Source organism: Trichechus manatus, unplaced genomic scaffold (genome assembly GCF_000243295.1).
Source record: "Trichechus manatus latirostris isolate Lorelei unplaced genomic scaffold, TriManLat1.0 scaffold00077, whole genome shotgun sequence".
NCBI classification, from domain to species: Eukaryota; Metazoa; Chordata; class Mammalia; order Sirenia; family Trichechidae; genus Trichechus; species Trichechus manatus.
Genome location: NW_004444013.1, coordinates 10,820,795 through 10,843,139, shown reverse-complemented (window position 1 = coordinate 10,843,139; position 22,345 = coordinate 10,820,795). Strand labels below are relative to the sequence as shown.

Here is a 22,345-nt window from a genome sequence, read left to right as displayed (position 1 = left end):
TCTCTTTTGACTCTTTTGGTGAAGTCTTTTGAAGAGCATAGGTGTTTGATTTTTAGGAGATCCCAGTTATCTAGCTTATCTGTTGGGGTTTGTGCGTTGATGGTTATGGTTTGTATCCTGTTAATGTCATGTATTAAGGCCTGAAGTATTGGTCCTATTTTTTCTTCTATGAACTTTATACTTTTAGGCTTTATATTCAGGTCTTTGATCCATTTTGAAGTAGTTTTTGTATACGGTGTGAGATATGGGTCCTGTTTCATTTTTTTGCAAATGGATATCCAGTTTTGCCAGCACCATTTGTTAAAAAGACTGTCTTTTCACACTGCCTTGCATTTTAACCTAACTGCTGATGGCACATCTGAAATCTTCAACTATACTACAAATTCTCTACAAGTTCTGTGCTTCTGAGTATACTAAACATACTGGTACATACAAAGATTTTATAAATTTACCTAAATTTCTTGATGGCTATAGTAGAAGTACAAACAGATGGTCCACAGAAATTCCAAGTATACTTTATGGTCTGCAGAAAAATTCCCTGGAGGTGTTAAAATGATAAGAGATCAAAGGCATGGCCGTGAGCCCTCTGGAGAGAAGCCTTGTTAGCAGAGGCTAAGTCACAGGCAGTTCGTGACTCTGGTTGTAAAAACTCTGCCTCAGAGAGGTAGCTCAGAATAGAAAGAAAAACATATTGCATGCAGGTCACAGTTATTTCCTTCACAGGGATATCTAAAGCAATGACTTTGTGGCCTTGTGACTAAGTAATCATCAAGGGAGAGTCAGCAGTGCAAGAAGTCAAAACAAGCCTGCTGCTCTTGAAGGCCAGTGGTACCAGCAGTGCTGGAGGGCAGGCAGGGAGGAAAATCCCTGACCTGCTGCATTTCCTGATACTGAAAATGTCTGGCAATAATCCAGCCATCAAGAAAGGTCAATAACGCAATTTACTTTTCAGTGACTATAGCCATGCTCCCCGTCCTCAGAGTCCAAGGTCTACTCAGCACACCCCCTTTCCTGGGCAGGTTCATGCAGAGGGTTAGTGAGGCTACAGATTTGTTTTCAAAATATCAACAGGGAGCAACCAAAAGTGAGGTATGGGTAAAGGAGAAATAAGAGGTATGTGAAAGACACAACTTGATCTGAGTCCTTCTTCAGATCTAAAACTGTTAGAAACTAAAATTTCTACTTATGTTTATTGGTGGTCTCAGTGAACTGGGATAGAGGGTAAAATGGGGGTCTGAAGGTTTTGGGAGGAACACTTCCCACACAGGGAGAACTGTTTTGCACATGGTAGAATTTGGTAATTGTTAGCATTTTCAGTTTTCAAGGTGATCAATGATTGATGCCTATACCTTTTACTATGGAAATGCACAGGGAGAGAAATGTTAGCTTCTTCAAATGAAATCTGTCCAAATAACTCCAGTTCACAAAGAGAGACAAATACCAGGACTCTAACTCATTTTGAACAAAACACTTCTTTTGGTATGAGAATCTAAGGTCAACTTTTAATTTGGATATTTTATAACATTCAGGCTAAAAATATTTCTTATTACTAGCAGAAGTAATACAGCTAAAGGAAAGAAATTCTATATAAACAAAAGTAAAATAATTCCTATGCTGCGGGACACTACATATAATACAAGTGTTTTAAGTACACATTTTATATGTTATTAGTTCACAAAGAATTTGTTTTAAAAGTATCATTGCTTATGGCAATGATATAAAATATTGCATGATTTGATATAAAGCATGATTTGATAGTTTAAAATACATCACTTAGAGTAGCCTATTATTCAATTTGCTGCTTTCAAATATACTACTATTCTATCATTGCAAAGTTCTGCAAATTAACTGTAAATAATTTCAACCAATTTAAAGATATTTTAAAAATTCAATATTAAGCATATAAAAATAATTATTTACTGTAGAGCTTTCATATTGCTTTATATTTATAAATTTAGGAAATAGGAAGACTTACCATTAACAGCTTTTTCATAATTTTTTCCTAGGTTTATTAAATTTCGCAGCCCAGGATTGAACTGTTCCACAACATTCTGACAAAAAACAAACAAGACAAACAAATTAATAAAATAAACAAGCCAATGAATCTTTAGATTTTGTCACTGTGCAGCCGAGAAGACCTATGTATGTCTAACAGTACAGTCTACAAAGCAATGGATGTCACCTTTGAAATAATTAACAGCACCCATTTCCTGTCTGGTGGGGCAGGAGTGCTCACATGTGGCCAGGTGTCTATGCAACCCTGGCAGTTCTCCAGCTGCCTGAGGGCTGCCTAGAACCTACTATAAATGGATCAAGCTGCAGACTTTCAGGTCTCTACTGTCCAAGATTACCCCACTGGGACTGTGGGCCCAGAAGCTAATGCTTCCTCTTGGGTTTAAGTAGGTTAATGGCTGTCATTCTAGCATTAAGAAAGAGGCCCCTGATCAGCTACATGAGCTTAATTATATGGGCAATGTTTTGGCTATCAGTCTGACAGAAATTTCCAAGAGATTACTAGGGGATTACTAGGGGAGTGTAGAGGTGGGTGTTGCTGATGGCTCTAGGACACAGGCCAGCCTGGAATCTTCTTTTTAGGTGGTCACTGGCGTTTTTTTCTAGTGGCCATTTATTCATGAAGTACTAATGGAGTAATTATCCTGGGCATACACTCATGGGCGAAAAGACATGGTCTTCCTCTCATGCATTTCATGGGGCAGTATTCCAGCAGATGCCATGGTTTTGATTTTAAAAAGTATCATTCCTATATCATTAGAAAAGCATAAATATAGAGACAAATGCTATGTCAAGTATGAAACATGCAATTATTTAGAACGTTGGTCTAAATTTAAAATATCCTAAATCTGAAGTACAGAAAACAAATCATTCCTATGGTACTGGCTTCCTGACTCAGAACACACAGTGGGTGTATATATTTGTTTTCATGATCAATTAATCACTCCAAATAGGCCGCTCAAGCCACAGTGCCACCTCTCTCATAATGTGCACTGTTAGTTGATGACCAGAAAATAAAAAGAATGACAAACTACTCAACGTTCAGAAGGGTAGATACTTCACACATACTCTTCAGGATAAAAACGTTCTCCATTATGAACTGGGTACATGGAGAGAACATGTTTATTTTTGTCAAATAGTGATAAAGGCTTAGAGTGAAAAACAACCCCTGCCTCAACCTTTCCCTACTCCAAGCCTCACTCCCAACAGCACTTTATTTTTTTAAAATTTTATTGTGCTTTAGGTGAAAGTTTACAGCACAAATTCGTCTCTCATTCAAAAATTTATACACAAATTGTTCTGTGACATTGGTTGTAATATGTCAGCACTCTCTCCCTTTCCCTTTCCACCCTGGGTTCTCCATGTCCATTTGTCCAGTTTTCCTGTCCCTCCTACCTTCTCGCCTTTGCTTTTGGGCAGGTGTTGCCCATTTGGCTTCGCATAATTAATTGAACTAAGAAGCACATTCCTCGGGTGTGTTATTGTTTGTTTTATAGGCCTGTCTAATCTTTGGCTGAAAGGCAGACTCAGGAGTGGCTTCAGTTCTGAGTTAGCAGAGTGTCCAGAGGACGATAACGATAATTTGCCAGCCACTCTCTCTAAAGTGGATTGTAATTCACTTTCGGTTTCCCCTTTTGGGTTTCCTACAGTCGGCCTTTTTTTTTTTTTTTTTTTTTACTGTGCTTTAGGTTTACAGAGCAAATTAGTTTCTCATTAAATAATTCACACACATATTGTTTTATGACATTGGTTATCAACCCCACAATGTGTCAACACTCTCCTCTTCTCAACCTCAGGTTCCCTATTTCTATTCATCCAGCTTTCCCGTCCCCTCCTGCCTTCTCGTCCTTGCCCCTAGGCTGGTGTGCCCATTTAGTCTCATATTCATGGTTGAGCTACATGGATTATTGTTTGTTTTCTTAGCCTAATTTTTGGCTGAAGGGTGAACTTCAGGAGTGACTTCAGTATAGTTAAAAGGGTGTCTGGGGGCCATACTCTTGGGGTTTCTCCAGTCTCTGTCAGACCAGTGAGTCTGGTCTTTGTGAGTTAGAATTTTGTTCTACATTTATCTCCAGCTCTTTCTGGGACCCTCTATTGTGATCCCTGTCAGAGCAGTTGGTGGTGGTAGCCAGGCACCATCCAGTTGTACTGGACTCAGTCTGGTGGAGGCTGTGATAGTTGTGGTCCATTAGTCCTCTGGACTAACCTTTCCCTTGGGTCTTCCGCTTTCTTCATTCCCACTTGCTCCAGATGGGATGGGACCAGTAGAGTATATTAGATGGCCGCTCACAAGCTTTTAAGATCCCAGACACTACCCACCAAAGCAGGATGTAGAACATCTTCTTTATAAACTATGTTATGCCAATTGAGCTAGATGTCCCCTGAGACCATGGTCTCCAGCCCTCAGCCCAGTAATTCGGTCCCTCAGGGAGTTTGGATGGGTCTATGAAGCTTTTGGAACCCTGGTGGCACAGTGGTTAAGTGCTATGGCTGTTAACCAAAAGGTCAGCAGTTCAAATCCACCAGCCACTCCTTGAAAACACCCTATGGGGCAGTTCTACTCTGTCCCATAGGGTCACTATCAATTGGAATCCCCTCAATGGCAATGAGTTTGGTTTTTTGGTATGAAGCTTCTATGACTTTGCCTTGGTCAAGCTGTGCTGACTTCCCCATCTCAACAGCATTGTTAACTGAGCAACTATTCTTAAGTTTACTGCCATAATTTTGAATAATATCATTGTACTATTCTTGTTTTTTCAACTTTGGACCCTACTAGTAGCTTTCTGCTATAGTGGATGAGGACTTAGCTCACTACACCACCACTCTCCCTTCCCCAATCTTTCTTATACAATCACAGTTTTTAGGTAAATCAATAGTCAGTGGTTACTTTATTATGGCTTTGTAAATATTAGTCACTACAATGCAAGGAATGTACTAAGAAATACGTTTTCTTTCTTGGTACAGCATTTTCGTTTTTCCTAGGATTAATAATTGTCTCATTTTTTTCTTGCTTAGTTTTCTATGTATCCACCTTAATTTTTTTTCCATGTGCTCCATCAGCTCTATTAGAGACCTAACAATATTATTTTTCAAATGTAAAAAACTGTCAGCTAATTTTGCAATTCCATTTTTCCCAGAACTTCTGACCCTCTGTTGTCCTGCTCAGTCTGGCCCGTGTCTGGGCCTGCTGCATTGTCGCCATTAACCTTCCCTTTCTGGTCTCCTGGTTAGAGCTCTCCTTGGCTGGATCCCACGTCTTCCTATTTCTTGGATTATTCCTTTTTTGCTGGGGATCACTCTCCAGGAAGGTCCTAAAACATGATGTAGAAGAGGTAAATTTGAATTCCTGTGTGTCTGAAATCGTCTTTACCTTGACATTTAATTGCTCTTTTGCTGGAGAGAGTATTATAGATAGAAAATGGTTTTTCCTTAGAATTTTTAAGATATTGCTACACAGTCTTTAGCATCCAGTTTTGCCATCATTTTGTCTTCCTTTGTAGGTGGACCTTTTTTTTTTTTTGCTTGTTTGCCTATTTCTGAAAGTCTTCTCTTTATCCCTCTTTTCTGAAATTGCATTAATGATCTGTCTCAGTGTGCACATTTTAAAATTTATTTTACTGGGTACTCAATGGACCTCATACATATGAAAAATTAGTCCTTCAGGACTAAAAAAAAGTTCCTATTTTATTTCTTGTCTCTTTGCTCTTTCTGCAACTCTGACTAGGATTTTACACATGCTGGATTTATTCTCTAATCATCTTACCTTTTCTCTGATTTCCCATTTTTGGTCTTTTTGTCCTCCATCTCTGACAGATATCCTCAACTTTTTGTTCCAACTCTTCCATTATGTTTTTTAACTTTTGATATCCTATCTTTAATTTCTAAGAGTGCTTTCAAGTTTCTTAATTGTTTCTTTTTAAAAGCATTCTGTTCTTGTTTTATGGATGCAATACCTTATCTGAATATATTAATTATGCTTTTTTGGTGTTTCTTCCAGTTCCCCATATCATCTCATTGTTATTTCTTCTCATTGCTTGGTATTCCTCTGTCTTTCATGTTAGAGGCTTTCCTTAAATATCTGGTAATCCTTGATCGTCAGTTTGTATTTAGAAATAAAGCCCTAAAATGCAGGCTGGAAGGGTGTGGGGGTGTGTGTACAGGGTGCTTGCTGACTACTAGGCTTCACTGCAGAGTGACTGAACAGCAAGTCAGCTGTTGAGGAACTGGCCGTATGACAGTTACCAGAGACCCCTGGGTTTCTCCACAGAAGAATTTAAAAAAAAAAACTTTTCTTTGGTTATAATATATGTTAAAAAAAATACACTCATTCAACATTTTCTATATAGACAGTTCAATGACACTGGTTACATTCTTCACATTGTATCACCATTCTCAATATCTCTACCCATATTGTTTCATCAATAACTTAGACTCTCTGTCCCCTAATCTTCTACTCTGTGTTTCAGAGTTACTGATATCAATTTGATCTCATATAGATAATTCTTTAAAAGAGCTCACTGATCAAGTCAAACATTCTTTACTAACTGATCTAAACTGTTGTTCAGTTTAAAGATGACTTCATGATCTAGTTTCAGTTCACAGCTTAGAGATTATCTCAGGACAATAGCTTCGGGTGTTCTCCCTGTCCCAATGGATTCAGTAAGTCTGGTTTCTATAAGAATTTGAAACTCTGTTCCACATTTTTCTTCTTTTTGATCAGGATTCATCTCTTGGGTCCTTGAGCAAAACATTCAGTGATGGTAGCAGGGTACCATCCCATTCTTCTGGTCTCATGGCAGTGGGGCTAGTAGTTCATCGAGGCAATTAGACTTGCAGTCCATTTCCTTTTCAGTTTCCTAGGTCCCTTCTTCCTCTGCTGTTTTGGGTGACTAGAGACAAACTGTTGTATCTTGGATGGCCGCTAGAGACGAACTGTTGTATCTTGGATGGCCACTAGCAAGCTTTTAAGACCTCAGGCATTACTCACCAAAACAGGAGGTAAAAGAGAGTCTACAAACAGTATTAGGCCAGTTGACTGGATAGACCCTCATAAGAAGTTTCTAATTTCTCATCGTTGGTTGGCAAGAAGGGCAATTATCAGGAGGTCAGATTTCTGGGAGCAAGAGTCAGGAAGGGCTGGGACTCTCACAATTTACTGGGTCGATTTTCACTTAACTCTTCTGTTTTCAGCTCTAAGCCTCACTTTCTCTACCTTCTGCTGATGTTTCTAAGTCCAAAGCCTTTGGATTCAACATATCCTGAGATTAAATGTCTGGTCTACCAGGCAGGAGCTGCTGGTGGTAGTGGTGGTTGGAGTGGGAAAAAGAAAGTGGGGGGCCAACCACCTTACATACCAACTCCTATTTTCAGCCCTGTGGGTCCTCTTGTTCCCACCTTCTGCAGGGTCTGGTCCTGAGCCTTCGGGATGCTCTGGGTAAATGGCTCAGTCCTCCATTTTCTACTCCTCAAAATTTGTTTAGGCCTTTTGTCAAGTTTGCTTTTCAGGTCTCTTTGCACTGTGGATTTATAGCTTTTTGTTTTTTAATTCCCTTGCCATCAGTTTAAGGTGTTCTCAGCAGCAAAAGACAAAAAACACAGGAAGTCAATTTGACATGCTTAACTAGAAGTCCACTCATCCTGTGTTATTACAGCCATTCACAACCAGTAGCCATGAAGACTCAAAGCCAATGCTAACTCTCCCACCACTCTCTCTGCAAAACTGTGAAGCCTCAGTAGCTGACCGCTGAGCATTTGTAGCCACAGCTGCCATTTCTACCATCTCTCAATTCCTTCTTTTTTTTTAAAACTATTTTTGAAATAGTTTAAGACTCACAGGAAGTTGTAAAATTAGTACAGAAAGTTTCCATGTATGTTTCCCCTAGTGATAACATCTTATGTAACCAAGAAGTTGACATGGATAACATCATATCAAACCAAGAAATTGACCTTGGTACAATACACCTAACTCCTCACTTATCGACATGATTAGCTTTCAAAGACCAAGCTGTAAAGGGAAAATTAGTGTTATGTGAAAATGGTAGATGACCGTATCAGATCACAAAATGGAGAATGACTACATCATTACATAACTACCAAATTACATCATTACATAACTGCCAAACCACTGAGAATCATGGCTCAGCCAAGTTGACCCATAGCCTGAACCATCACAGCCAGTGTGACTCTGGCCTCACACCTCAGTGTTTGTTACTGCCAGATGTATGTTGTTAACATGCAAAATAGTCAGCAGATTTTTTACTGTTGCTACAAATGCAAAATGTCGGACAATCAGACAGTAAGTGAGGAGTAGGTGTACTATTAACTAAACGACAGATCTTATTCAGATTTTATCAGTTTCTACTCACTCTTTGTGTGTTTTGTTTTGTCAGATTTTATCACGTGTATACATTCATATAACCATCACCATAATTAAAATACAGAACTGTTCCATCCACACAAAGACTGCCCTCATGCTACCTCTTTATAGTCACATCCCCCTTCCCAAATCCTAATCCCTGGCAACCACTCATTTCAATCACCATAATTTTCTCATTTTAAGATTGATATATAAATGGAATCACACAGTGTGTGACCTTTTGAGATTTGCTTTTTCACTCAGCATAATGGCCTTGAGATCCATTCAAGCTACTGGGTGTATCAATAGTTCACTCCTGTTTATTACTGAGTAGTAATCCGTGGTAGGTATGTATACCACATCTGTTGATCTATTTACTTGCTGAAGAATACTTTCAGTTATTTCCAGTTTTTGGCTATTACAAATAAAGTTGCTATGAACAATCATGTTTTTGTGTAAATCTATGTTTTTATATCTTTAAGACAAATACCTAGGAGGGCAACTGCTGGGTCATATAGTAGGTGTATATTTAGCTTTACAAGAAACTGCCAAATTGTTTTTGAGTGGATTTATCATTTTACATTCCCATCAACAATCTATGATAGCTGTAACAATCAATTTTTTAAATCTAATAATTTCACTACAAAATGATTACTAATAAAAAGATAAAACTTTTATAGATATCTTATTTAAAATTCTTATAATATTCTTATGAGACTCAGCTTGGATGATAAGAATATTTCAGAGCTAAGGGAACTGACAAAGAGCTAACCCTGTCTTATAGCATACAAGCAGTCACAGAAAGAAGCCCAGACCTGTGTCTTTCTTCAGATTATTCTTTAGTTCAGCTTATCCAAATAACGGGAAAAATATAATTTGATGTCTTGATTTTCAGATGGCCACATATAACTCTCACACATTAAGATACCAAGAACAAAGAATTAATGAGAAGTTCCAAAGTTAACACTAACCATAAATCAATATCCAAATGATTCCACTGGGAAAACAAAAAATTTCAACTAAGATTTCAGACCACACTCACCTTCAAAAAAAGCAATACAAGACTTTTTAAGCTTGAAAAGGCAACATGTAGTCAGATGCTTCTGGTGGACCCACTTACAACAAAAACTTGAAAAAACAAGTGATTCGATTATATATGGCAATCTGGGAGCCCTGAACATCAAAGGCAGAGTCAATGAACTGGACTGAGAGGCAGGGGGAGCGAGAGATGGTTCGGAAGCAACAAGGAGTTGCTATACCTGACCTGATGAGAGCCTGAGCACTTCAGGCCTGATCAGCTTGTGGCTGAGAGTGAGGCAGGGAAGTGGCAGTGCTCGGGAGGTGCGTTTTCCTCACCAGGAAAGACCCAGCTGCAGAGATTCTACATGGCCACCGAGAACCAGTGAGAAGCAACCCTCGTCAGCGAAAGGTAAGTACTTGTGTATGGCTTACTGTGCAGATAAAAAACACCCCGCTTAGGGAAAAACTGCTCTGTCATTTACTTCCCCGCTCCCTGCTCTGCACTGGGTCCCGGACCAGCTTCGGCAATTGCCAAGTCCCCTGGGCTGGAAGTATGCTCTGTCACATGCCCGGAGCCATTCTCCCTGCCTTGGAGAGTGAACAAATAAACAGGAAAAAATAAACTACTGGCTCCCCTAAGTCAGGAAACCAAGGTAGGCACAGCTGCTTTTCCTAGGCACAGGCATAAAGGATCCACAGACTTTGAGTGCCTTTCCCCCTGCACAGACTTGAGTGGGCCCATCTCAACAATGTAGGCCCTCATTACCGCAGTACAACAGAACTCTATCTTCAACTGTTTCAGCTGTGAAGTGGCAGGTTCTTGACATCTGACACTGCTCTGCCCATTAAGCAGGGTGTTCACCTACCCACATCAGGGGCCTAAGGACTGGTGGCTCCACCCACTCTACCTAGCCACGTGCAAGAGGAGCCCATGAATAAGAGGTGTCCCCCAGTCCTTACAGCTAACAGCATTAGGTGTTCCTAGTCGGGCTGCAAAACCTACCCACTCTAGGGAACGGGGACATGTCCTCCTCTTGGACACTCAAGGGCAGCCGTCAGCCCCCTGCCTTGCTCAGAGTGTGTCCTCCTGCTGCAGCCAGATGCCTGTGCCTACACCGATCAACCACGCCTGTCTAGGACTGTAAGGGAGAGCCTATGCCACACACTTGCTGGCTACCTACCTGGGCACCTGAATTGAATCCATATAGGAGGAGTCGGCGGACTCCTGAGCTCACATACCTAGTAACCGATCTAACCACATGGTGACAGGACATTAGAGCATCAAAGGTACCAATAATCAAACTAGCTCTGATGAGCAGCCTATTTGGGCATATCACAAAAAAACAAGAAGCTAGGAAACAGTAAGCAAACATAAAATAAATGAATATAATAACTTATTGATGGCTTGGAGACAACAGTCAATATCACATCACATAAAGAGGAAATCCATGATGGCTTCCGCAAGCTCCCAAAATAAAAAATCCAGAAATTTTCCAGAGGAGGAAAATTGGAATTGCTGGATGCAGAATACAAAATATACAGAACTCTTCAAGAAATTAGTAAGGAAATTAAGCAAAACGCAGAACACACAATAGAGAAAATTAAGAAGATTAGAGAAGAGCATAATGACAAATTTAACAGGATGCAAGAATCCAGAGAGAGACAACAATAAAAAATCCAGAAGATTAACAATAAAATGTCAGAATTAGACAACTCAACAGAAAGTCATAGGAGCAGAATTGAGGCAATGGAAGTCAGAATTAGTGAGACTGAAGATGAAGCACTCAACACCAACTTATTTGAGGAAATATCAGATAAAAGGATTTAAAAAAAAAGAAAAAACCCTAAGAATTATGTGGGACTCTAGCAAGAGGAATAACCTATGAGTGAGTGGAGTACCAGACCAGGGGGACACCATAAAATACAGAGAGAATTCTTGAAGATTTGTCAGCAGAAAACTTCCCCGATATTGTGAAAGATGACGATATCTATCCAAGATGCTCATCGAACCCCACTTAAGGTAGATTCCAAAAGAAAGTCACCAAGACATATTATAATCAAATTTGCCAAAACCAAAGATAAAGAGAGAATTTTAAAAGCGGCTAGGAATAAACAAGAAGTCATCTACAAAGAAGAGTTAATAAGACTAAACTCGGACTACTCAGCAGAAACCATGCAGGCAAGAAGGCAATGGGATGACATATATAAGCCTTGAAGGAAAAAAACTGCCAGCCAAGAATTACATATCCAGCAAAACTGTCTCTCAAATATGATGGCGAAATTAGGGCGTTTCCAGATACACAGAAGATTAGGGAATTTGCAAAAACCAAACCAAAATTACAAGATATACTAAAGGGAGTCCTCCGGTTAGAAAATCAGTAACATCAGATAACAACCCAAGACTAGAACACAGGACAGAGCAACCAAATATCAACCCAGATAGGAAAGACACAAAAGTAAATCAAAGCTAAAACACTGAAAACGGACACAGATGCCAATATGTAAAAGATGGCAACATTAAAACAAAAAAGAGGGACTTAAAAAATGTAGATGTAGACTTTTTCCTATGGAGAGGAAGTCAAGGCGATATAAAGAAATAAAAGACTGGTATAAACTTAGAAAAACCGGGGTAAATATTAAGGTAACCACAAAAGAAACTAACAATCCTACAAGTCAAAATAAAAAACTAGAAAAATATAAAGACTCAGCAAACACAAAATCAACAACAATGAAAAAGATGAAAAGAAAACACATAAAGAAAAATGACTCAGTACAGAAAATTAAGGGGAACAAAGAAACTGTGAACACACAAAAAAAGACATCAAAATGATAGCACTAAACTCATACCTATCAATAACTATGCTGGACGTAAATGGATTAAATGCACCAATAAAGAGACAGAGAGTGGTTCAATAGATTTAAAAAACACGATCCGTCTATAAGATGCCTACAAGAGACACACCTTAGACTTAAAGAGACAAACTAAAACTCAAAGGAGGGAAAAAAAATACATCAAGCAAACAACACTCAAAAAAGAGCAGGAGTGCCAATATTAATATCTGACAAAATAGAGTTTAAAGTAAAATCCGCCACAAAGGATGAAGAAGGACACTATACAACGATTAAAAGGTCAATACACCAGGAGGGCATAACTATAATAAATATTTATGCACCCAATGACAGGGCTCCAAAATACATAAAACAAACTAACAGCACAGAAAAGAGAGATAGACGGCTTCACAATCGTAGTAGGAGACTTCAACATGCCACTTTCAGTGAACGACAGAACATCCAGAAAGAAGCTCAACAAAGACACGGAAGAGCTAAATGCTACAATCAACCAACTTGATCTCACAGACATATACAGAACGCTCCACCCAACAGCAGCCAAGTATACTCTCTTTTCCAGTGCACATGGAACATTCTCCAGAATAGACCACATATTAGGCCATAAAGCAAGCCTTAACAAAATCCAAAGCACCGAAATGTTACATCGCATCTCTTCTGACCATAAAGCCATAAAGGTAGACATCAACAAGAGAAAAAGCAAGGAAAAAAAAACCAAAAACATGGAAACTGAACAACACCTTGCTCAAAAATGACTGGGTTACAGAAGAAATTAAGGATGGAATAAAGAAATTCATAGAATCAAATGAGAATGAAATCACATCCTACCAGAACCTTTGGGACACAGCAAAAGCAGCGCTCAGAGGTCAGTTTATAGCAATAAATGCACACATACAAAAAGAAAAAAGGGCCAAAATCAAAACATTAACCTTACAACTGGAACAAGTAGAAAGAGAGCAGCAAAAGAAGCCCTCAGGCGCCAGAAGAAAGGAAATAGTGAGAATTAGAGCACAATTAAATGACATAGAGGTTAAAAAACAACTGAAAGAGTTAACAAGACCAAAAGCTGGTTCTTTGAAAAGATCAAAAAAATTGATAAACCCTTGGCCAAACTGACAAAAGAAAAACAGGAGAGGAAGCAAATAACCCGTATAAGAAATGAAATGGGTGATAACACAACAGACCCAACTGAAGTTAAAAGAATCATAACGGAATACTACGAAAAACTGTACTCTTAACAAATTTGAAAACCTAGAGGAAATGGACAAATTTCTAGAAACTCACTACCTACCTAAACTAACACAAACTGAGGTAGAACAACTCAATAAACCCATAACAAAAGAAGAGATTGAAAAGGTAGTAAAAACTCCCAACAAAAAAAGCCCTGGCCCGATGGTTTCACTGGAGAATTCTACCAAACTTTCAGAGAAGCATTAACACCACTACTACTAAAGGTATTTCAGAGCACAGAAAAGGACAGAATACTCCCAAACTCATTCTATGAAGCCAGCATAACCCTGATACCAAAACCAGGTAAAGACACCACAAAAAAGAAAATTACAAACCAATAGCCCTTATGAACATTGATGCGAAAATCCTCGACAAAACTGTAGCCAAAAGAATTCGGCAACATATCAAAAAAATAATTCACCATGCTCAAGTGGGATTTATACCAGGTATATAGGGATGGTTCAACATTAGAAAAACAATGTAATCCATCACATAAATAAAACAAAAGACAAGGACCACCTGATCTTATCAGTCGATGAAGAAAAGGCATTTGACAGAGTCCAACACCCATTCATGATAAAAACTCTCAACAAAATATGAATAGAAGGGAAACTCCTTAATATAATTAAGGGTATTTATACAAAGCCAACAGCCAACATCATCCTAAATGGAGAGACTTTGAAAGCATTCCCCTTGAGAATGGGAACCAGACTAGGATGCCCTTTATCACCACTCTTATTCAACACTGTGCTGGAGGTCCTAGCCAGAGCAATTAGGCTAGAAAAAGAAATAAAGGGCATCCAAATTGGTAGGGAAGAAGTCAAAGTATCTCTATTTGCAGATGATATGATCTTATACACAGAAAACCCTAAAGAATCCACAAGAAAATTCGAGGAACTAATAGAAGATTTCAGCAAAGTTTCAGGATACAAGATAAACATACAAAACTCAGTTGGATTCCTTTACACCAACAAAGAGAACCTCGAAGAGGAAATCACCAAATCAATACCATTTACAATAGTCCCAAGAAGATAAAATACTTAGGAATAAATCTAACCAGAGACATAAAAGATCTATACAGTGAAAACTACAAGACACTACTGCAAGAAACCAAAAGAGACCTGCATAAGTGGAAAAACATACCTTGCTCATGGACAGGTAGACTCAACATTGTGAAAATGTGAATTCTACCCAAAGTCATCTATAGATACAATGCAATCCCGATCCAAATTCCACTGGCATTTTTTAATGAGATGGAGAAACAAATCACCAAATTCACATGGAAAGGGAAGAGGCCCCGAATAAGTAAAGCACTACTCAAGATGAAGAACAAAGTGGGAGGCCTCACACTACCTGATTTTAGAACCTATTACACCGCCACAGTAGTCAAAACAGCTTGGTACTGGTACAACAACAGATACATTGACCAATGGAACAGAATTGAGAATCCAGACATAAATTCATCCACCTATGAGCAGCTAATATTTGACAAAGGCCCAAAGTCCATTAATTGGGGAAAAAACAGTGTCTTTAACAAATGCTGCTGGCATAACTGGATATCCATCTGCAAAAAACTAAAACAAGGGCCATACCTCACACCATGCAGAAAAACTAACTCAAAATGGATCAAAGACTTAAATATAAAATCAAAAACGTAAAAGTCATGGAAGGAAAAATAGGGCTATGTTCCCTAATATTTGGTCTAAACACAATACGAACCGTAAGTAACAATGCACAAGCACCAGAAGAGAGACTAGATAACTGGGAGCGCCTAAAAATTAAACACTTATGCTCATCAAAAGAATTCACCAAGAGTCAAAACACAACTTACAGACTGGGAAAAAAATTTTTGGCTACGACAAATCCGATCAGTGTCTAATCTCTAAAATCTACAAGATACTGCAAAACCTCAACAACAAAAAGACAAATAACCCAATTAAAAAATAGGCAAAGGATATGAACAGGCACTTTGCCAAAGAAGATATTCAGGCGGCTAACAGACACATGAGGAAATGCTCATGATCATTACCCCTTAGAGAAACGTAGATCAAAACTACAATGAGATAGCATCTCACCCCAACGAGGCTAGCATTAATCCAAAAAACACAAAATAATAAATGCTGGAGAGGTTGTGGAGAGACTGGAACACTTATATACTGTTAGTAAGAATGTAAAATGGCATAACCACTTTGGAAATCGATTTGATGCTTCCTTAAAAAGCTAGAAATAGAAGTACCATATGATCCAGCTATCCCGCTCCTTGGAATATATCCTAGAGAAGTAACAGCCATCACATGAATAGACATACGCACACTCATGTTCATTCCAGCACTGTTCACAATAGCAAAAAGATGGAAACAACCCAGGTGCCCATCAACAGATGAATGGATAAACAAATTATGGTATATCTACACAATGGAACACTACGAAACGATAAAGAACAACCGTGAAACATAACATGGAGGAAGCTGGAGTTAATTATGCTGAGTGAATTTAGTCAGTCACAGAAGGGGAAATATTGTATAAGACCACTATTATATAAGAACTCAAGAAAAGGTTTACACACAGAAGAAAACATTCTTTGATGGTTAAGAGGGCAGGGAGGGAGGGTGAGGGCTATTTACTAACTAGATAGTAGGTAAGAACTCTTAGGTGAAGGGAAGGACAGCACACACTACAGAGGAAGTCAGCACAACCGCACTAACCCAAAGCTAAGAAGTTTCCTGAATACAATCAAACACTTTGAGGGACAGAGTAGCAGGAGTAGGGGGTCTAGGGACCATGCTTTCAGGGGACATCTAGGTCAACTGGCATAACAAAGCTTATGAAGAAACTGTTCTGCATCCTACTTTGTGAGCAGTGTCTGGAGTCTTAAAACCTATTGAGTGGCCATCTAAGATGCTTCAATTGGTCCCAACCACCTGGAGTAAAGGACAATGAAGAACACCAAAGACAGAAGGAAAGTATTAGCCCAAGAGACAGAAAGGCCACATAAACCAGACACTTCATCAGCCTGCGACCAGAAGAACTACATGGTGCCCGGCTACCACCAATGATGGCCCTGACAGGGAACACAACAGGACTCCCAGATGGAGCATGAGAAAGGTGGCGTGGAGAACTTAAATTCTAGTAGGAAGATCAGACTTAATGGTCTGACTGAGATTGGAGGAACCCCGGAAAGCACGACCCCTGGATTCTCTATCAGCCCAGAACTAAAACAATTTCCGAGGCCAACTCTTCAGACAAGGATTGGACCGGACTGTGACACATAAAGTGATACTCATGAGGAGTGTGCCTCTTAGCTCAAGTAGATACAAGAGACTAAACAAGCAGCTTCTGTATGGAGGTAAGATGGGAAGGCAGAGAGGGTTAGGAGCTGGTTGAACGGACTTGGGGAATCAGGGGTAGAAAGGAGGAGTATGCTGTCGCAGTATGGGGAGAGCAATTAGAGCCACATAACAATGTATATGTAAATTTTTGTATGGGAAAAAATAAAAGAAAAAAGAAAGTGCAACACATGTACTTTAATCCTTTCTTACTTAGCTTCAGCTACAGAAATTTTCCTGCCAGAAATTCTGGCCTCTTTGAACAGCGGAAAATCCGTTTCTATGATGGTTCCTGGCCATTAATCTAGTTATTTTAGCTTTAGTGCATGTATTTTAACCCAGGAACAAAAGAGCAGTGCTGCCTTTCTATTCCGCAATCTGTAAATTCTACAGTAGCAGTGGATATACTTGCAAACCGAACAGGTCCCACATTTTGGGGTTAGCAGCAGCTGGGTTAAAGATCAGTATTCTCGAAAAGTTTGTTAAGACTTGATTGTAACAAAGCCTAAAATTTAGGGAAAATCACCAGCAGTGATGAACAAATCCATTTTAATAAGTTTGGCACTAAGAAAAAAAGATTTAGGATACCAAGTGCAAAAACCAAATTAATTATAAAAGGTACGAATAGGTCAAGAAGCATCATTTTGTTACAAACACCAACAAAGGCTTAGTATGTATCCACCAGTTAGGCCTGGCAAGGAAGATAATTTGATTTTGCCAAACCAGTTTCAACCAAATGAGTTTCACTTCTATTCAGAGAAGAATATGAGTAGTTATGGTTACAAAATAAATTCTAAGCTAATGGGCTGGCAGTATTACTGTTTTACCCACGCTGAGTCTCACCTGAAGAGGGGCCAGTTCTACTGCAAAAGCTCAGTACTAGAAAATTAATGGTTAGCTACTTCAAATCAAATGTTGAGGAAGAGGCCGCTAGGAACCTACAGGCACTTTCTACCAGATTCATAGCTGGGCTGTTTATCTCATAGACTTCCCCTGTCTCCTGTAGTTGTAGATCTTCATTTAAAATGGATTATACAATCTTATGATGGTTTCAACTTCCTTAGTATTTGGACTTTTCCTTTCACTTCTGGAAAGTGATGACCTTTATCAATTTCAATTATGGAATATAAAGTACAAGTTAATACAATGATGACTATCCAGATGATTAAACTGAACAGACTATAAACTTCTAAGAATTAACTTCTGTTTCTTTTTCCAGTTTTCTATATGACCAAAGGAAATTTTTTTGATAGCTCAGTGCTTTATTTTTCTCAGGTGAAAAATGCTGGTAATATTTATATTGGAATAAATTGTTACAGTGATTTAAGAACCTCTAAGTAAATATGGAGTTTTAGAACTTGATTTAGGTAATCTATGTGTCCTTTAAATTTTACAGATTTTATTCTATTCAATCTCTTACAAATTAAGATAACAATGTCACAAGCGTTTAATCAAAGTATATTCTAATTTCATGTAAAAAGAGACTCTGTAGCAAAGGTTACCTAAGACTACTTCCAGACAGAGGTTATTTATAGAGACTCTTGCTTCCTCCTTCCTTGTGGTGTTGGTAGCTACTGTTCCTAGACTAACATCATCGATACTTATCTTCCCTCCCTTTAGGGAAAGTATTAGTAAGTAAATTTGGCAAAAAGGCAGCTGCTTATGGGTTTACAGATGGTCAGAAGAGTCACGCTGTTCACGTTCACCATGACTAGGGAGCACGGACCAAGTAAAGGAAATTAAGACAATTGAGATATTTTTGTTTGAAGTATTAAGTTAAATAAGAAATACCCATATTCAAATACATAAACACAAAAATACTTCTTGTCAATCACATACGAATAACATTTTGGCTCTCCTTCAATCTGTATTATCTATTGTATTGACTATCAACTTGCATTATGTATCAACTTGTATTATTTATTATTTGTAACATGCAATCCAAGTAGCGAGGTAGCACTGGGCTGGGCGGTAGCAGGGGGATGGGGAGGATGGTGACAGGACATGGCATGAAAAAACTCTGGCCTTGAATCCTTGGGCAAATCACATCACCACCTCTCTGAGCCTCAGTCTCCTCCTCTGTAAGATGGGAATTATGGTAATTTTCACTTCATAAGGGGTATGAAGACTCAATGAGATAATAACTAACATTTATGGAGCCTTTAGTACGTGCTTTTCACAGCACATGGCACTTGTGCTGAATCGACTGCAGTAATTATTGTTCTGTTGTGTTGTTAGGTGCCATCAAGTCTTCCTGCAAGAGAAAAGCTCTAAAATATTAGCCAACTCTACAAACAGCTGATCATTCCAATTTACAAAGATGTCTCCAGGTTCTTCCACTTTCTCTCTGAAACATGAAAATAAATGATACCAGCTTCCCTACCTGAAAGTGTCCTTATCAGGATGAAAGAGATCATGAACACAAAAACCTCCAGAGAAGTGTGCAGTACAAAGGAAACTGAAGATGTTGTTATTATCTGCTTTATTCAGTTGAGAGTACCTTATTCATTTTATTCATTGTTTCATTTGACATACATTATAATATTAATGGAGTTACTAGTTTCAGGCTCCATGCCTAGGATTTTACATGGATTATCTCATTTGATTCTAAAAACACAGTTATTATTATCCCCATTCTACAGATGAGGACACTGAAGCTTTGAGATGTTAAATTATAAAACTTTGCAGAAGGTCCCACAGCCAGCACGAGGTGGAGTCAGTCTCCCTACTAACCTCTGCATTCACCTCCTCAGGCTTAATACAAGTTCTTGAATTGAACTGTGAAATAAACTGAGATGAAAATGCTTTTACAACATGGAAGCACTACTTCAGTGCGAGAAATTAAGGGAGTCTACAATATTTTCTTTTTAGAGGCTTTTCTGTAATCTTACTCTTAATTTTTGAGGACTGTAATTAACCTAATAGCATTACATAGCCCCGGTGGTGTAGCGGTTTAGAGCTCGGCCACTAACCAAAAGGTTAGCAGTTAAATCCACCACTGGCTCCTAGGAAACCCTATGAGGCAGTTGTACCTTGTCCTATAGGGTCGCTATGAGTCACAACGGACTCGACGGCACCTAACAACAAGAACAATAATAGCATTACATAGGGACCAAAAACACATTTTCTGCCTGGGCAGACAAACAAGAAATATTACTGACCTCCCTCCCTTCCACCAAGAAAAGAGAACCCAGCCTCCTTATCCTCTCCATCAAGGAGGCCTCTCCAGAACCACCGATAGCCCCAACACAAAATTTAATAAAGGCTAACATTGGCACATTAGTTTCCATTCTTGAAAAACAATTAAAATACTACCGATGAAACTAGAGGATCCCCATCCAAGTCTCCTCTCCTTCTTTTTCTTCCCAGAGGGAACCGTTAATTAAGAAAAGCTGTTAATGTCCTAACCTGTTATTTTATACTTTTACATGCATACGCATTTAGCCATGACTGATACGTAATTTTGCTCTGTGCATTAAAAATATACTTAAATAGTATCACATAATACATTTCCTTCTTACATCTTACTTTTTTATTCAACATTATGCTTCTAAGACCTGTCCACATTGATATATTTTGATTGGGTTTATTCTTATTTAACATTGTGATGGTTAGTTTTACAGCCCATTTGGCTAGGATCTATTGCCCAGTTATTGAATTAAACACTAATCTAGGTATTGCTGTGAAGATATTTTGTAGACACGCTTAACATCTAAATAAGTTGACTTTAAAGGAAAGAAGATAATTCTAGACAATCTGGGTAGGCCTTATCCAATCAGTTGAAAGGCTTTAAGATTAAGCAAAATAGAGGTTTCCCTGACGAAGAAGAAATTCCATTTGTGGACTGTAGTGTCAGCTCTTCCCAGCTGGCCAGCCTGCTCTGCAAATTTCAGACTTGTCAGCTCCCACAATTGTGTAAGCCAACTGACGGAAATATAGATGTATGTATGTATGTATATATACATACACACACAGACACACACACACACACCTGGTTTTGTTTCTCTGCAACAACCTAATACACCCATCTTACACATACACCGGAGCCATGGTGGCATGGTTAAGTGCTAGGCTGCTAACTGAAAAGTCAGTGGTTCAAACCCCCAGATGCTCCATGGGAGAAAGACCTGGTGATCTGCCCCCATAAAAATTACAGCCTTGGGGACTTCTGGGCAACATGGTGCTATATTCAGAAGTACCACGCCGTCCCTCTGCAGCAAAGATCAGAAAAACTAAGTCAAACAGAGTCACACATCAATCCTGAAACCCTAATCATCAAATGAAGAGATAAAGAACTCGGCCAAGCACCAAACGGAATAAGAAACTGACCAAGAACAGAGCACAAGGAGAGATACATGCAGAGGTCCCCTATCAGCTACCGCAGCACAGATCTGCCATCTTGGACTCCTACTGGAGACCAGCGAACAGGAGGTACGAGAAAGCAGCTTCACAGAGCTTCCAGCAGGAGACAGAAAAACTGGTAACCTGTGATATAGGCTTTTCTACCCCCCACCCTTCTTCACCCCCATTTAGCCTCTTCTGCTTCCTGCAGCCACAGTCTATTGGCCGGGAAGCACGAGCCTTCTGCCAGTGCCGCTTGGATTCCACCCGGCTGCGCTGGCCAGCTCCCTGAGTGCCATTTGTTGCTTGCTGGTGTTGCTTTTTTCTGCTTCTTTAGATTTCTTCCTTACCTCTCACCACCTCCCCCTCCTTTCTCTCAAATACCTGGCTCCATGAGCCATCTTTGCTTCTTCCTGAAAGGCTGCGAAACACTGCTCAACTGTGAAACTGCTTCCCGGCCCGTGCCGCCACGCTGGTGGGACCCTCAGGGCTTCCTTGTTTGTTTGCTCTGATTTGTTCTGTTTTGATTTGTTTGTTTTCTTTGTCTTTTCTCAGTGTGAGAGCCCCTTCTAGCTGGGCAGTACCGTGTGGCTTGAAAGCTAGTCCCTTACTCTGCGCAGACACACAGGGACATCCCTGGGGGCATTTCTTTTCTCTTGTTTTCTTTTCATTTCTTTGTTTAGTTTTCTTCTCTCTCTTATTCCCTTTTTGTCTTTCTTCATTTCCAGTTTCTCAATTTATTCATTTTTTCTTTTACCCGTTTTCTTTTTTTTCATTTTTGTTTTTCCCCATTTCTCAATCTTTCATCTCTCCACTCCAATAGCAAGCTCCCTTAGCACTCTTTTTTGTTTGTGTGTATGTCTTTGGCTCCTGTTCCTCTGTCCTCTCTCTCATCTTTCCCATATCCATCTTAGCTCCACACATCACAATCTACCCCCTCCTTCCTGCCTAACTGCACCATGTGCTGAACATCACACTCCCAAGCAACACAGGCACGGCCTACTGGAACCTGCCCTGCACTGATTCCCGGTCCACATTGTCAGCCCTGGCACGTGCCACAAAAAACCTATCCCGGCAACTCCTCTTCAGCTGGACCTCCCCTGCTGTACCACATCTGAGTGACTGACCCTGCCCATTGGACAAGGAGGTGAAAAGTATCGTGCCCAGAGACGAGCAAACAACAAAGAACACACAGCCCGCCTGCTCAGACATA

General features: G+C 39.4%; 1 protein-coding gene across 1 annotated transcript in view; it reads right to left on the bottom strand.

Moving 5' to 3' along the window:
- Nucleotides 1-22,345, bottom strand: part of BAIAP2L1 (BAR/IMD domain containing adaptor protein 2 like 1) — a 139,188-nt gene that overhangs the window by 67,139 nt on the left and 49,704 nt on the right. Inside the window, exon 4 of the mRNA XM_023735267.1 lies at nucleotides 1,976-2,051. Within this exon, the coding sequence (XP_023591035.1) occupies nucleotides 1,976-2,051 (76 nt within the window). The remainder of the gene's footprint in view (nucleotides 1-1,975; nucleotides 2,052-22,345) is intronic.